The sequence below is a fragment of the Rhipicephalus sanguineus genome, chromosome 1 (genome assembly GCF_013339695.2).
Source record: "Rhipicephalus sanguineus isolate Rsan-2018 chromosome 1, BIME_Rsan_1.4, whole genome shotgun sequence".
Taxonomy (NCBI): Eukaryota; Metazoa; Arthropoda; class Arachnida; order Ixodida; family Ixodidae; genus Rhipicephalus; species Rhipicephalus sanguineus.
Window position 1 is genome coordinate 160584890 of NC_051176.1, and position 18370 is coordinate 160603259.

Consider the following 18370-nt stretch of genomic DNA (forward strand, 5'->3'; position numbering starts at 1 on the left):
CACATTGTTTTTAAGGAGTGCCAACATTGTGACAATGGTCAAATTGCAGACCAGAACAAATTTGTACAAAGGCCACATAGCTACAAGCCATACTTACTGAATGACTAGAAATAACTGAACAGAGTGCTTGGTAAGGAAGTGCTATTTCTGTTTTTGCAGCAGTCGATTCGTGAGGCAATAAACTCCTTTAATGAAGTCATTCGATGATTATTACTGATGATGGTTATTATGTACTTAAAAAAGTGTTGCAGGGCCCCTTTATATATTTATTATTTCCAAGGACAACCACAGAGTGAGTAGGTATTGTATCATGTAAAACATTTAGCACTAAAATCTTTGTCTTGACTTTAGTGCTAAATTTCCCACATAAAAGTTCTATAAACTATAGCAATTCCCTTTCAGTCATAGTGCAATGATGTTTTTGTTTTTGCATTTGTTACAATAGAACTCAACTTTTTGAATGTTGCATGTTTCTTTTATATGAGTACGTTCTTCCTTTTCTTTTACTTCTGTTGACTTGGGTAATTACACACAGCTCCAAAGGAAATTTTAGTACGAATTAACAACATAATAAATTAAACTTGCTAATCTCAATTCAGAAAAAAAGAAAAATGCTATTTTGTGTTTTCACCAAGATATTACTTAATGTAGTGAATGAAACCTGGATATGTCAAACCATTCTCTATATGGAACAATTGTAACATATTCTTGGAAATGCCATGCAAGAGTGTAGCACTGTACTACGCACATATTGAGTTCCTGTTCTCTTCCCTATTCAACATATGAAACGCTGTGCTGTACTATACCCTGCAAGCGCGTTTCTTTTAACTAGCTGCGACCAAGTCTTTCATCATCAGAAATATTCAGGTCAACGAAAAACAGCACTGTTTTGGCATATGCTGTGAGAGAGGGCGTTTGACCTAAAGGACAGTGCGAGCGATTGAGGAAAAATGATCTATGTGCATGTCTTAAAATATGTATGTCTCAAGCAGCAGCAATTTTATTTGCACTCTGGAATGCTGGATTACATTAATAAGTTTCACTGCAATGTAAATATTTCGTGATGCCCTTTGAGTTCAATACAATGCTGACTTGATTGTAATACCAAACAGAGTTACCCACTACTCGCGGACAACTTTTCTTGGCAATGAAGGAAAGGCTACGGGGGCGGAGCTACTGCATATGTACTGCTCCGCCAAGTAGTCCGGTTCGGCGCGTGTTTCGAATTTAGTTTTGATTTGTGAACCTTCTGTACCTCCTGTGACGGCCACTTGATTATTCGAGCGGCCGTCACAGGCTTACACAGCCATTTGTTAGTTAAATTCGTCACAAGCTCCTTTGGCGAGTCGTCATAAAGCTGGAGGGTGACGAGCGCTCACCTGAAGACGAAGACACCATTTTGACTGTGAGGTGCACGTAAAAGGTGCGACGTTTTCACAGGTACAAAAACGCGAAATGACACTGCATAAAGCAAAACAAATATAAATATCTCCTTGGTGCGCGCTGACCCTCTCTTCAAACAGCGCCCCGTAGAAAATAAAGCAATGTTGTTGTTTTTATTCTCACGCAGATGCAATTGCGGAACTATAATCTTCAGTGGTAGCACACGTGTAGTTCGGCTCTCTAGCCTTCCCTTCATTGCCAAGAAAAGTTGTCCGCGAGTATACAATACAGACACTGCAACTACTAGTATAAAAATAATGCAATTTTCCTGCTCATTTTTTTAAAGCTGGGCAAAAGAATTGCAATGTTCAGTGTTCTTTTTTTCTTTCAGAGCACTGTCTCTAAATGTGAGTATGCGTGCATTCTTCAATAGAAAGCTGGTGAATGCTTCTGAAGAAAAGAGAGTTCAGCCTATTATACAGAAATGGCCCAATTCAGCTTGATACTTATACAGCTGAATCTCCTATAATGAAATGGCACAAAAAAGAAAACATCGTCATTACATCTGATAATCCTTATAAAAATTTTGTCTCCTTTCATAATACTACTAGGTATGTATTGCCAAGAACAATGATATATATTTACTTTACTAGACATTATAATTCGTTTTATCTGTTTGTTATATAAAGGTGTGACCAGGATGATGATGATGAGAACTGTGCTCTTCATTCGCATTTCTAAAAATGACGTATTTTACATACTGTCATAATTCACTCTACAAAGGTACTTACATTCTTGTAGGCATTGCGAACAGCTGGGTTAGCCTAGAAAGAGATCAAAAGGTATCTGCATCAAATCTCATTGTCAATGTACTAGTACATATTATAATTAGGGATGTGCGAATATTCGAAATTCCGAATATTTTTCGAATAGTGTTTGCTATTCGATTCGATTCGCACTGGAATCTAACTATTCAAACTTTTCAAAAACAAATACAGTCAACGTCTGATTGAAAGTGACCCCTTCAGATTTTCAATATGCTTCATCTCATTACATTCTCGTATTGCGGCAAAGCTGCCTTTCAAGCTCCGTTACGGTCGAACTTTGCCAAGAGATAACGTCCGACTGAAAGTGGTCCCTAGATTTTCAATATGCTTCACCTCATCACACCCCCGTATTGTGGCAAAGCTGCCTTTCAAGCACCACTACTGTCGCAAATGTATTAACTCAAGAAAACACTGGTTCCAACATGGAGATGAAAGACCTGGCAGAGTTGGGGGCTCAATTAAGGCTGTTTTGGGCCTGAAATTTGGGCAGGAAGTCCGAAAAATCGGACGCCGAAGCTTTTCAGCATCCAAAATTTCAGATGTTCTTAGTATATATCGACGTCTACAAGGCAGATTTGGAACTCCGGACTTGAAGGGAGCACACCCTTGTCCGCCACATCAGTTGGGCTTCCACAGAAGTTGAAAGAGGACGAGAGGCTGAGGAAATGGCATCTTTGCCTATCACGTGTAAAGTGTTGTCGGCAACACTTTGGTTGCACCACATCATGTACATAAATACAATTCGGCCTCTACATTGCCTCATTCTTGATAAGACAACTATGAAAAACCACCCCGCCAGTGCTTCATCAACCTAGCAAAAAGAAAGACTTTCATGTTGCTATCTCATAAGAATATGCTTAGGAATCCTCTCATACTTTTTTTCTGCAATTTCGCTTCGAAATATTAAAAAAATATTCTAGAAATATTCGAGAAATATTCGATTCGATTCACACTCACACTTCAATATTGAAATTCGCTTCGCACCCAAAATTTTGCTATTCGCACAGCTCTAATTATAATCTTGACCAGGCATCTGAAAACTGTGTTCTGTGAATCATAAGGGTTCCACAGATTAGAGTATTTTCACAAGTTTCATGAGAACAAAAATCAAAGAGTGTGCTTCTTATTTATTAGCTACTTTGCTACTGATCTCTCAGCTGCCTTTAGTTTGCCCATTATCCTATCGTATTGCAATTTCTTGTGTGCTATAACACACCTCTTGCATGTAGTCAACTTTTCAGATGACCAATTTTTTTCAGACATGCCTGACAAATTTGGACACCTTGGCGGCACACCACCACGTGACCCACCGAGCCAATGCATAGACATCTGAAATCTTGGGATGCTGAAACCCTTCGAAATCCAGATTTTTATGACTTTCTGCCGTAACTATAGGTCTGAAATGGGCCTTATTTGAAGCCACCACCACCACCACGTTGGTTATCTCAGTATCGGACAAGCACTCAACCCTTGCACCAAATCGCTTGCAACTGCCAGCTTCATCAGCTTGCAAAAGTCAGCTTTGCCATAGTCCAAAGGTGTTATGTGGTTACATTCAAGCCGTAACCGCAGGAAAATACTTGGGACATTAATGTTAAATTTAACTTGGAATGACTACACTGATATCCTAATGAGAAAGACATCTAAAGCACTGGGTTTCATTAGACACAATCTACACTCACCTAATCCATCTACTAAACTCTTGGCCTATAAAAAATAAGTATGATCTAACATGGAATATATATATGAAACCCTCTTAAATCATATCATAACAAAGCTTGACTCCCTCCAAAATAAAGCAGCCTCATTTAGAGTCAGAAGCTACTCATGAACATTGATCATAACATAAATAAAAACATCAACAGACTTCTAAGCCACCTGCGTATCTTTTACGCTTTCTTCATAAGCTTTGTTCCAGTCAGTTTCACTACTTCGTTGCTTTGCAAATAAAAATCGGCCCTTTCTGTTTTCCCCCACCTGGACCGTAAGTTCAAAAGTTTAACCCATATTCCTGTTCACTAGGTAATCTATTTCACTTTTCGTCGCTCCTGCTTGCCATTAACTAAAATTGGCTCCAAGAAAAAATTTATTCCGACATCGGTCACAATTCATTTGTTGAGAAATAGCAGTCATTTCTCCACACTTGATTGTCCTTTTTGGTTACCCCTACAATTGTACACAAACTAATTGTCCTGTTTTATGTATGCTACACAACACTAATTTCTTGATCAACTACATATACCTGTTCATATCTATAAACCCTAAAAATTTGTTAATACACTCAAACCTCGTTATAACAAAGTCGCACCTGCCACGAAAATAACTTCGTTATATCCGAAAATTCGTTATAAACGTTTATTTTTGACACTGTATGACAAGACTATTCTTCATTTACTTCGTTATAACCAATAATTCGTTATATCCGTGTTCGTTATATCGAGGTTAGAGTGTAATGTTGTCTCTTCACGGCTTGTATTTCATCCCACCCCTATATATGGTAATGTCCATAGGGGCACTTAGGGTGTAGATAACGTAAAAAAAAGCATTCAAAAAGTGTAATGGGGCCACTGTCACGCGATATAGCATGTGTTCTTTAATTAACATGTATACACCTGCTGCCTCTTGTAACAAAACGACAACCGATACCTAATAACGAAAATGACCGCCTTCAGAGCTATGCTAAGTGCGGCTGAGGTGATATGAACCCTTGGGAGAAGTAAAAAGGCATACATTCAGTTTTTTGAACTGCCCAATTATTCTGATGAATTCACGGTCATTAGGCAGTTCTGAAAATCAGATGTTGAATGCATTCCCCCTATTAGTGAATGCAGAATACAAACATGAGTGACTTGCATTGATACACATTTCTTCTTTGTGGGTGGTCTTTTTATTTATTTGTGTCACCCTCTGTCACATAAGACAACTACAGTTATTTATAATATCTGGGGGCCTCGTACAGAGAAGTTCCTCAATACCTGAGTCAGTGGAATACCCACACAAGGTTGTAAACTACGGCCTTAAAACATCTGTGTAAAAAATAGTACAAACCTTGCTCTTCATAGACTTCAGCAATGCACCACCTTCTTTCTGAAAGGAGAATTTAAAAACAAGAAAGAAAAGGTGAAACTCGGTAAGTACAAAGTAGCAAATGGTATACATGAGGTTTAACATCCCAAACCAAGGCAGGACTGTGAGAGATGCTGCAGTTAAGGAAAGGACCTGGGTCTCGATTGGAAATTTTAAATCTCAAAAAGGTTTCTTTTATCCAATTTTGTTCCCATCGCATTTGCTATCTCTTACATAAATAAATAGATAAAATAAAATCGATACAAAATAACATTAAAATAAACAAAATATATTGATAAAAAATTCTTTAAAAATTCTTTTTTTTTTTCAATTTTGCTTCAATTGCATTCACCACGTTTTTCTGCATCTTCTTGCGAAAATCTAGCCCTGAGAAATGCATAATTTTCCTTGAAAGTCATTTGTTATGTGTGGTTTCATTATGTTTTCAATGCATTTTAAAGCCACTTAATTTAAGGTGCTTTATCGCACAATTCGGTTAATTCATAATTTTTGCTTGTCCGTGCTGGGAAATATGTGTACTAACAATCCCATGTTAATCAAGGAAGAAAGAAAGCAAAAAAAAAAAAAAACCAGAGACGGCTGTCCATCGCATGCAGTACGCTTCTTCAGTCACTTTTGCCGCGGTACAGTGGTGTCATGCGTAAAAGTGTACAAAGATTGGGAAGGGGTTACCAGCTGTCACGGGACAAAACACATTTTGTCCCTTAATTACACATGTATGCACACCTCGTATAATAACGAGTACCAGCATGATTGCGCTGGCTCTATGAACATTACCAGAAATTATTCAGAGCTGTCTATGATTTCTTAAAGGTAAAAATGCAAGCCAGTTTTTTTTTGGCACGTAAGCCCCCCACCCCCGCTTTACGAATCTTCCCTATTTAGAAGTCCCCAGGTTGGCACATACCATATTTTGTTACATTCAACACAACGTGCACAGAAAAACTGGAGCTAAAGTCGGGGTGAGGATTATACGCGAATTTCAGTGCACAAGTTGTCTCCACGGCATTACTTCATGATAATGCAAGGAAGGCGGCTTCACAGCTATACACAGGATTTTATTTTCTTAATTGTATTTTTCCGCAGTTTGTAGTAGGGGCTGCGGCTCATATGGAGATCGGGTTATATGCAAAAAAATACGGTATGCACGTACTTGTGAATGTTTAATTACATCACAAGTTGGTATGTTACCACGGGTTACATTTGTGAGAACTACTGATAGTTCGAACAAAATCCTGGGGTCCCTTCAAAGTTGAATTATCGAGAGCTTACTGTATAGTCCAATGTAGATTAAGCACACATGTGCATGTGCTACGTCACAGTGGTGAAAACCAGTCTACAGTTCAACGCACTGGCACAGCCAACATAAGCGGTGGCTGCGAACATACTCTGAAATGTGCTTCGATGAGCCCGACATTGAGATGGCTCCTGCTCCATCTGTGAGCTTGTTACGCTGACTATGAAGAAAAAAGGCGCCGATGCCGTTTCACAGATGGTTGCTGTTGGCCGTTCAAAGCGACATGTGCGTTAGGAATTGTTAAGTGCATGCTCCAAAAAGAGCAACCGGTGGTGTGCACACCAAGCTCTAGACCAAAAAAAAGCATTTCGGTGGGTGTAGAGGGTGTGGTCAACAACGAACGCTCACCCACACACTGAGAATGCCGGACTGTATACTACATGCCTTAAGAGCAATTCATGGTGTTAGAGACAAAAAACCACGAGATCCCAGGTTGCACAGCTTACACCTACATGGAGCATGATCTAACACAGGCAGATGATGCTTGCTGTTTGCCAAAAGTTCCTAGGTGCAGTAGTAAACTGTGATTGTGTAATAAATTTTTGTCATCCTTTTTAAAGACAAAAAAATTATGGTACTTCAACTATTACGAACATCTGTTCCTGATTAAACTTGGAAAAATTACCCGTGACGTCACAGGGACAGCCAACCAGATCTGTCACCTGTGTGATGTTGCTCACCCATGCAACATGCCATGGGGCAGGGGAGGCTAAAAACTATATTGGTAACACTGTTCCAATCTCTAGCGATGCACACGTGTTAAACGTAATAGTAAGTCACACACTTAGGTGAAGCACTTAAATCAGTCTGCTTATGATCCAAAGGGCTTGCATTACCAGCTTAATGAGTTTGTACAAGATCATCAAAACAGTTTCATGGTCCCTTTAAGCAAATGCAAGTACAGCAAAACCTCATTAATTCGAACTCGGTTATTTCGAAATCCCGATTATTTTAAAGGATTTCTGCAGTCCCGTATTTTGCAATGTAGATTTGAGTGGATAATTTGAAGCGGCAGTCAGTACCAGCCCGGTTAATTGGAAAACTTGTGCCATGTGTGAATTCCCAATCCCAATTTCACCGTAAATCCGTGGAAACGACCGCATCCCTTGGAAGCCACAAGGCAATGCAACATAGCGATGCTAATGAGTGACAGGTCAAGCACCCATGCTTCACTACTGCCAGCACAAAAAAAAAAAGGAAAAGAAAAAGAAAAAGTGGTCTCGTGGTCGGATGAATTGTGCGCCTGGGGAAAAGACATGCTTCCCTGCAACACAGCGGTGACATGCCGCCCGCATATCACATGCTTCTCGCAACGTCAGTGTGTCATGATTTACCCATTATTTCTGGAAAAAGTAATAATGGACGGTCTGATGGAATTCGCGATGCATGCAAACCTCTGATTGGCGGTTGCTCCGGCCATTTGCGCACTTGCACTGCTGGCAGAGTTCTTGCCTGCAACGCCTACTTTGAAAACCCAATTCGACAGCTTCAATGGTCATGTTTTCCAGCAGAAAACATCGCGGATTCCGTCACACTGGCCATTATTAAATTCTTTATTTTACCATAAAGAATGGGCAAATGGTCGCATCATGACGCGCTTACGTTAAGAGGTGCAGATGACATGCTGTCCGCGTGTCATCACTGTGTTACAGTGAAGCACGTCTTTTCTGCAGGCATGCATTTCAGCTGACCAGGAGATTGTTTTTTTCTTATTTTTTTTCTTTTTTGTGCTAGTAGCAGCGAGGCCCGCCATTTCCCTGGGTTTGCAGCAAAATTGGGACCAGGTATTGCTGGAAAACGTAGCCCTTGGAGCCGCAAACTAGCAGGCACAGCAAACGACCACCTCTGATTACTTTCAGTAATTGAAAGTGCCTTGCATCCCGCTTTTTGTATGTTTTGTTAATTCAAAAACCCGCTTAATTCGAAGACTTTTTACAGTCCCAGTGACTGTGAATTAACTAGGTTTTACTGTATACATTTAAAACTTTCGACGCTTCATACGAAACTTTGCCACCATCATATCGCCTCTGACGAAGCTCCTGGGAAGTAATAGGCTCCTAAATTCGTGGTCGTCCGAGTGGGACGACGCATTTGCAAAGCTCTGTCATTTGTTGACGTCTCCTCCCATGCTACACCACTATGACCCTACGGCTTCAACGGAGGTACACACGGACGCCAGCAGTGTAGGCCTCGGCGCTGTCCTTGTGCAGCGCAAACCAGGGTTCCCAGAATATGTCGTGGCATATGCAAGTCGTGTGCTTACTAGAGCTGAGACCAATTACACCGTCACGGAAAAAGAGTGCCAGGCGATCATCTGGGCCCTTACAAAGTTCCGACCTTATTTGTATGGTCGCCCATTTGATGTCGTCACCGACCATCATGTACTATGCGCTGTCGTCATTAAAGGATCCCTCAGGCCGTCTCGCCTGCTGGGCACTTCGCCGGCAAGACTACGACATCCGTGTGCTATACCGCAACAGACTCTAGCATGCTGCCGCCGAGGCCGTCTCGCACTCCCCCTTGCCTGACGACAATGCCCCCTGCTCGGTATCTTACATTGCTATTTCTTCCACTGACGTTCAATGGAACGTCAATGGATATTAATCATATCGTGGTTTGGGACGTCAAACCCCAGATATTATATTATTATTACGTTCACACTATCCCTACCGAACAGCACATGGATAAGTGGATCGCCTCGCTGATAGACTTGCTCACTGATCCGTCGGCAACATCATCCACTCACGCATTGCGTCGTCAAGCCCACCATTTTGCCATTTGTGACGACCTACCGCACCGAAGCAATTACAACGCCGACGGCCACCTGTGGCTACTAGTGATATCCCGCAGTCTGCGTTCTGAAATATGCGAGTCCTTCCACTCTGATCCACAATGCGCGCACTCTGGGGTATCCAAAACTTACCACTGCATTCGACAACGATACTTCTGGTGAGGGATGTACCACTACGTGCAGAAGTTCGTTCACTCCTGCCTTGATTGCCAACGCCAAAAACCTTCAACGTACGTGTCACCAGCCGATCTACAACCATTATCTTGCTCTAACCGTCTGTTTGGACGTGTGGGCATCGATTTGTATGGACCAATTCCTCTGACATTGGCTGGTAGCCGCAGGGCCATCGTCACTGTTGACAATTTAACACGATATGCCGAAACCGCCACCCTCCTAGCAGCTACAGCGCGCAATGTTGCCTCCTTCTTGCTACATCAATTCATACTATGTCACGGTCCACCCCAGGAGCTTCTCAGCAATCGAGGCCGTGTCTTCTTGTCAGAAGTCACCGAAGCCATTCTCAAAGAATGGCTTCGACTTTCGAACTTTCAGAGCTTTCAAAGTGTTGAAAGTTCTGATCGTTACATAGCACTTTAATCTAAGGGATACAAATGGTAAATTTTAGTTAACGTTGAGGTGATAAACAACTGATTTTTATGTCTAAGGTGTCACTTCTACTTAAATTAATGAAATTTCTCTCTCTCTCTCTCATCGGTTCCCTTACATAGTTTTGAGCCATAATACAATTAAGCTGCAGTGTGTTGAGCCCCTATGATGTACTGTTCAGTCAATAAAAAAAAAAATTACTCACCTTCATGTTTGCCAACCAGTATTTGTAATGCTGCTTGAACTGCTTGTTGGAGCTGTCATCAAACATGTTCACCTCCAGCTCAAATATGTCATTGTGGACCTCACAGGAGTTGAGAATCTGCAATCTGCCTTCGATAAACTGCAATGGAAGAAGGTAAACATTCCATATTTAGAATATGAATATAGCATTAATGAACAGCTGAAGTGCCAAATACAGAGTATCTCTTCTAGCCTTAGGTTTCGCTCATTAATTTATTCATTTAATTACTAATTTTATTATCTCCTGGCAAAACCTCTGTTGAGTGTCTTTACATGAAAAGCATGGAACATAACAAAATACTTAAAAGCACACTCTAAAAACAGTGTACACTTTTTGGGGCATACCTGGAGAATGTGAACCTGGAAAGATGATGAGACTATACGAAAAAGCTTCTGTTAAAGGGTTACCAAAAGTATACATAAGAATTGATGGGATTTAAATCGGTACCACGAAAACACAATGTAGCAGCTAAGAAAATGCAACAGCGGAGGAACACATCAGTGGGGTTTGCCTGTAAACGTTTCTCTTTGCACCTCAATGCACTCGAACCTCATTATAAAAAGCTGAAGGGAAAGCCGAAGTTTACTTTGGTATAACCACAACTGCAACACCCCCCTCATTGGGTAAGCCCTCTCTTGCCCGCAGGTCAGGCACTCAAATTTTATGAGAGGTGTAAACTTGAAGGTACAGAATCAGTGTACAGAAGCATACTAAAACATCTGAAGTAGTCGCACGCAATGTGCTTGATGACTGCAGCTGCAAGCTTCACAGCATAGCTACAATTTCTTGCTGTAAACGCATCCATAAAAAGAAACTTGATGCACAAGATTATCATTGACACTGAGAAAGCTACACTGTGTAAATACACAAAATCAACTTCCATTCCTTCTCCCTAAAAAATTCAATGTCCTTGTTCATAAAACTTGATCAGACAACGCGATGTCGTGCAACTTCAGGTGTCACAGCACTACAAAAGCAGTGCGATTAAGCATGTGACAGGACTGCGGCTTAATAATATTGCACGCATAGACGGCTTCTTGCATGTAACACGAAATGAATACTTCACTGCCACTTTGTACAAGTATGCCTTTCAATGCATGTGTTTTTGCGGGACCATGCATCATTGCATTTCTGAAGCTTCACAGAAGCACACAAGCACTGTGGTAAAGCCGGCATCAGAACCAGAGCGTTATATGAAATAAAATGGACGTAAGCAGAGTGTGCTTGTGCATAAGATGAATGAAACCATTTGCAGCCACGCCATGCAAGAGTACATTTTACTGTGTCCATTTCGGACAGACAAGGTGACATTGCTAAATCTCCACAAAGTTTCATAGCAATGCGCAAGAATTGCGGCAAAGCCTGCAGCAGAGGTAGGGTAATATGAAATGAAATGGATGCAGGCAGAATGTGCCTGTGCATAATACGAATGTAACCAACTACGGCTGCTCCACCCAAGTATGATATCTCAGTGCTTCCATTTCGGGCAGACAAGGTGGCATTGCCAGAAACCCGTCAAGTTTAACTACACTGCACAAGCATTGTGGCAATGCTGGTGGCAGTAGTAGGGTATTATGAAATAAAAAGGCTGCAAGCAGAGTGGACTTCAGCATAAGACAAATGCAACCATTTGCAGCCTCTCAGCCCAATTATGCATTTCAGTGCGTCCATTTCAGGCAGATAAGGTAACACCGCCGAAAGTGTGTCAAGTTTCACTGCATTACGCAAGAACTGCAGTAAAGCCCAGGTTTGAATGAAGTCGGACATTATGAACGCAAATGCACAGCACTCAAATGCAATTGTTGAGTGAAGGCATTCACTCTCTCTTTATATATATATAAAAATTACAAATAGATTATAGTAACAGTCTCCATATTATAGTCTCTTCGTAGGGTTAGGCACTGCTTCCTATTATACGCTGTTTCATGGACCAACTCATTTTGTCGGCGAGACACACAAGGACATACGAAACTTCCGCACCATAAGCAAAAAAGAAAGCTTCTGTTTAAAAGTGTGCGCAGTGGAGCTCGCCCCATCGGTTTCTTGAGATCCGAGTAAGGAGTGTTATTTGCGCGATCTAGCAAGGAGCACGCACTGCAGAAGACGTGGTCTCAAAAGATTCATTCGAAAATGGCCCATACATGGTGACATACTTTGATATGACAAAAACTGATCACACTCATTTGGTCCCAATTCACTAAGGAAGCATTCCAGTGGCATTGCAATAACCACAGTTCACGGATCAGTCCCTCTACATTCGGTGATGGCATGCACACCTGTCTCGTGAACGCAGGCTCACAAAGTGGAAGATAGTGGGGATTAGCACCATAAGCGTGCGCGCAACTGCCAGCAACACTACACTACTCTTGGAGTCCACTGCACCCACCATCGGGCCACACGGTACACATTGTGCTAGTCCCAACGTCATTGTTTTAGGTTAATTTCATTTAAGTGAGGTAACTTCCGTGCGTGCAGGAGTCGATTTTCTGTAAAGTCACAGCGCACGTGATGCTGGCTGCTAACATGAATATTCGAATGCAAATTATGCAAAGGTGGATTTGTTGTGTGGGGTCCCACGTGCGGGTACACGAAGTGCACAATGCCAGATGAGCAAAAAGCTTGAGCGTTCTATTCATTTGTGACAGCCACCACAAGAGGCAACCAAAACGATATACCTGCAACAATGCCCGAAATATTAATATAAACAGGAGACACTGTTAAACTGTTTTTGGCATGTACCGTGTTATAAAAAGCAATGCTTTCCTTTTTGCAATTGGAGTTAGCACTAATTACCTGTTCGCACCATGTCAGTTTTTTTATAAAGAACCAGAATTTTTGCTGCTGCACTTGTTAGAATATAGAAACATGCTGCACTGCTACTTGCACACTTCTACAAGTGGCAGTAGTTAGGATGCGGAAGTTTTGTATTCCTGCACCAAACACCGCGAAAAATGATATAGTCAGCAAATGTGTAAGGATTTTCTTGTTTAGGAGACAATTAGAGTTTAACTTAGATCTATTGACACTCTATTTTGTTAAAATATTTCAAATGCATGTACCTCTGTATGGGGTTTTCAAGGAGAACCTTACTTCGTTTACAGTCAAAGTCAGATTTTTCGGACTCCCTAAGGACCGCGAAATCATCTGAAAAATCGGGCAGTCCGAAAAGATGAATTCATGGCTTTTTTATTCCGCTCAAGTGGTCAAATCGCTACAGCCAAGTCCAAAATAGCTTTACTGCCTTCCAGTGCACTTATCAGGCACTTTGGTGCACGCCCATGCCCTCGTGAATATATTCAATACCAGCCGCGAACCCCGCTTAACTACAGGCCAAACACCAATTGTAAATTTGCATCTCGTGATGAGTGCCGCCAATAACAAGGAAGTGCGGAAAAAATTACGGCTCTCACACATGGAGCGTTTGGAAACGATGACGCAGAACACAAAGGCTGTGGTGGAAGAGTGGACGACTCCTCCGGCTTTCCCCAATGCGTGTGCACACATAAACGATGCGCAACTGCCAGTGATGCTACCGACGACTTCTGATTTGGAGCAATTTTTGGAGCAGCAAAATTTCAGTTTTGGAGCACTTTGGAGCAGCAAAATTTTCATCTTGGAGCACTTTGCAGCAGATAATTTTGCATCTGGGAGCACTTTGGAGCAGCGAATTTTATATCCTGGAGTGCAATACAGAAGCATATTGCATTAACATTCAAGCCCCTGTGTATTATTATGGAGCTCTTATGAAGGCTAGAAATATTTCGATTCATTGCAAATCTCATGGAAAAAATCATCTCAGGAGCATAGGCGTGCGCACAGGGGGGGGGGCGAAATCTGCCCCGTACATTGACCCTTGCGATAGCAATTATATGGACACTCTCGGCGGATTTTTGCCGTCGCCGTTGCCGTAATTTTCCGTATGAAGTCCAAATTAATAACATCACCACGCGCATTCTAGCCGCGGGTAAAAGCTCGCGAGCGCTGGCGACGAACGCGGCTGAAGCGGAGAATAAACTAGCCGGCCGTCTGTCTCCGTCGCACGGACAGCGCATGAGATAACATCTTCCCGCGTGCGGGCCTGCCGTCGATTGCTCATCAAACAGAGAGGAAACGCACCGCCCGTCTTTCGTAAGGAGCGTGAAGGGACACCAGGGGAGCGAAAGGGGGGGGGTGGACCGCATCGTTCGAAGGGCGCAGTCGCTTGCGCGCGCGCTATCTCGAGGCATCAGGAGACTGCTCGTAAACTTGCTGTGCTCTCAACGCTTACTTCGTGTTTAGAGAACTCGGAGCAAGAAAACGCTTCGGTTCCTGGAGGGGCCATATTCCCTTAAACCAGCGTATTGTTGAGTTACGCGAGATCGGATCCAAAAGAGTTAGCTGCTAGTCTTACTTCGTTTCACAATACAATTTTTTGGTATCGCATTCATTGCTTCGCTCTTAAGCGAAACTGAGTTTTTTTAACCGTTAGCTATTGACCGCCGAAAGCGAGGGGCGGACGTGTAACATGGCGTAGCCGCTTCACTGTGGGCCGTCAGCGACGGGCCCGCTACTGACAGCTGCGCATTTGCGGCTGCTCCTACCAGGAGATATGATTTTACTAATGAGATGACATTTTTAAAAAAAAGCAAGCAAAAAATTCTGATTGGAACCCTAGCACGTGAGCTCGAAAGGGCCGGGCCTTTTAGAGGGTATTTACCGCAGAGTGATTACAAACTCAGACGTGCTGGCGGAAGGAATTACGAAAAAGCTGTTCTGGATGAAGATCCATGGATAAAGTATATCTGAGGAAAAGTGTCAACGCGTTTCCACCGTTCGCGTGCTCTTCCATAAACGCGAAGCAAGGAAAATTCGATATTGTCCCATATATCTACTGCGAGCGATCTCAGATTTCATTCCGGAATGTCCGGAAACAGAAGTGACAGACATTTTAGCGGCACTCATGTAGTTATTACTGAACATTGCTTTCCTTACGTGCCGTGCGACGCTTGAAACGAGCTATCAGCAGCGTTTCTGGAACAGACGACGACCGCCGATGAATCGCCGTCGCACTTTCTCGCTACCGATAGGCCTAGACGTCACGAGCCTCTGCGGAGAGCGCGTTTTGCTGTCGAGCTGACTTGCAGAACAGAAGCTGCGTCGGCACCGTGCATGGCATCGTGGCTTACTCGGAACGCACGCGCGAGCGCCATTTATTCAGCGGAATAATTCTTGGTCCATGATTGCGACTTTATTGGCAGCCCCAAGATCGAGCTGCACATGTTCTGACGCGCCGGCGGTGCGATTGCCGGTGATAGACGCCCCCAAATCTGAGACTTTGGCGCAGTTTGGCGCAAATTTCGTCGATATGATCAGGATGGCGCAGTAAATACAATTTGGCGCACTCTGGCGCAGTTGGCGCAGGAGTGGAATCACTGAACTGCACGAAATGTCGCGTGAAGCCTATCATTCTAGGTGCGTGCAGCACGTCACCTACTAAGCTGACGCCCTCAGTGCCAGGGCACTTGCTGTACCACACGCACGCGTTAGCCGTGAAAGTGTTTGTTATGCCCACTCCGATCCTGACTGGACACGGGTGCGGCGATGGCGAGCTGCTTATGTTCGCGAAGGCAACGCACACTTAGCGGTCTCGCACAAGGAGGCAGCATGAACGGCGGTGCAGCGTGCTTGGGTTGTCGCCTATTAAAAGTGTGCAGTACGCTCACAACTGCGCTAGGCCACATGCACTACCGAGCAGTCAGCTGAATATGCTTATCATAAAGGGTTGTCAGCGATTAAGTTGTACTGGCACATTTGCTGCCCGCTATCCTGCCTCTGTGCATTTCCGGTGCTTATCCCCGTAAAGGCATCGCCACACTGCGCCATGACAATGGCCCCTTCAGATATTCGGTCTGCTTCACCACACAACACTTAGGCACTGCAGCAAAGCTGACATTTGATCACTGCTATGGCCACAAATAGATCGGTTCACGAAAGCGCTGGTTCGAACCGTCGCGATGATAGGCACGGCAGAGGTGGGGACTTCAATCATTGCCATTTCGGACCTGTAATTTGGGCAGAAAGTACCAAAAATCGGACCCCGAAGAGTTTCAATGTCCGAAATTTCAGATGTTCCAATCCATCGATGTACTACACTCAAACCTCATTATAACAAAGTCGCATCTGCCACCAAAATAGCTTCGTTATATCCGAAAATTCGTTATAAACGTTTATTTGTAACACTGTAGCTATTACAAGACTATTCTTCATTTACTTCGTTATAACCGATAATTCGTTATATCCGTTTTCGTTATAATGAGGTTTGAGTGTATATGGGGCTTGTGACGGTGCCGCGAAAGCGTCAGAATTTTCAAGCATGTCCGAAAAATCGACAGTTGACTGTATCCATTATTTCAATATATTCTATTTCATCAAATGAGATGCAAGTGTATATCCATAAAAATATGTACATTATTGTCCACCTTTATAACCATGCCTGCAGTTTTGAAATAGCACATGCATTCTGCATGGGTGCACAATGACATGAATTGGCATTGAAGCACTCTGTTATTTGCATTTGTTGTAGCACAATACATTATCTGCAGGCATCAAAACACTTCACAGCACAAAGGCATTTCTTGCCTGGTGAAAAATCTGGAGCTGCAGCATGCGTTCTAAAAAAGGTCGAAGGCTGGCAGGGCGTGACTGCAGGAAGCGGTCAGGGTCAAAGGTGATTCGCTGTCCCACTTCCATGCGTACGGCTTCTCGGTAGCCGCCCATCAGAGCCACCAGAGCACGAAGAAATGCCTGGGACACACCATCACCAAGTGTCTGGTGGTGCGTACGTAGACTGCGCTTCAGTGGCAACACCTGCAGCGAAGAAACAAGTACACTTATCACTGCTTTCTGTCTAAACAATTCATAACAAGTCAAATCTACACATTTTTAGCCAAAGTAAAAACCAATTAAATTATTGTGCTTTAATGTTCCAAAGCTGTACACATGGTTATAAAGGATGTTGTAGTGGAGGGCTTCAAATTATTTTGCCCGCACTGGGGTCCTTGTGAATGCAAAGCATGGTATACGAGTGGTTTCGAATTCCATCCTTATCGAGACACTGCTGACACATGACAGCAAGGTCACTAGTAGTAGTGGCAAAATTGAGTTAATGTGCCACAGCTGAGCTACAAGACCTATCGTGCATTCTACGTCAAATGTCCCAGAGACGTGTAATTCGACTACCTCATCTTTCCCTGTAAAAAAGTATGGCTATTTAGAGCCTTGCTCAGGGTCACTCCACAGCATGTTTTTTGCTAAAAAATATGTTGTCAAGTGGCATGCTTCCAAAGTTGTTGTACAGCAAAATACAGTGCTGTTGCTGGCCCCAGCTCCAATCTCTCCTATTTACAACAGTATATCAAGGAGGTCTTAAAATGGTACCAAGATGACGGTGCTACATGAACAAGTCCCAGAATCTACAGTACAATTGTACCTCTCAAAGTGCAATTTTCTGCCTAATTTGTGTCAAAAGCACAGTACGATTTTTTCAACTCGTATTTCACATTTTTTTCCTAATTAATATTACTCCGTTTGACAAAAAGAAATGCCCGAGAATAATGGGGGAAGAAACGGCAGAGCGAGAGTTAATTTTGGTGTCACTTCCATTGCCTGTAATCTCGCACAGAGCCTGGTAACGTTTTTTTTTTAATGCTCGACAAAGCAACTGGGAGAAAAATCTTTTTTTTTCTCCTTCCACAAGGAAACTGAGCATTACATGAGGAACCAGGAAGCTGGCAGATGCAACACTGATAATTCAGTTGTGAAAATTCTAGCATGGTCATGTAGCACAGGCACTTGAGCCACAACTGCCTTACTCACATTGTGACCTGTGAAGCTACCCTAGAACTTTTCTACGGTGTCATTGAAGGGTGTACCTACTAATCCCAGCATAGTGCCTTTCTCCTTTACCGCAAGCACTGCCCTCTTACCTCGCTCCACACCCTCTTCCGACTTAAGATTTACTGCATAGGCTCCCTTTAGGGAGCCAAAGTATAGTGCCTTTCTTGAAAACAAACCATGCAGTGCAGGGAACTCGCCACTAAGGCATGGATAAGCACTGTTGGCAATGACAGCACCACCAGGTTGCTACAGTTCAGAGC

The 18370-nt window shown here is 42.9% G+C and overlaps 1 protein-coding gene across 1 annotated transcript in view; it reads right to left on the reverse strand.

Annotated features, from left to right (window-relative positions):
- Nucleotides 1–18370, reverse strand: part of LOC119401236 (DENN domain-containing protein 1A) — a 79068-nt gene that overhangs the window by 25844 nt on the left and 34854 nt on the right. Inside the window, exons 14-17 of the mRNA XM_037667924.2 lie at nucleotides 16854–17081; nucleotides 10197–10334; nucleotides 5259–5297; nucleotides 2175–2207 (exon numbers count right to left, since the gene is read on the reverse strand). Coding sequence (XP_037523852.1) covers nucleotides 2175–2207; nucleotides 5259–5297; nucleotides 10197–10334; nucleotides 16854–17081 — 438 coding nt within the window. The remainder of the gene's footprint in view (nucleotides 1–2174; nucleotides 2208–5258; nucleotides 5298–10196; nucleotides 10335–16853; nucleotides 17082–18370) is intronic.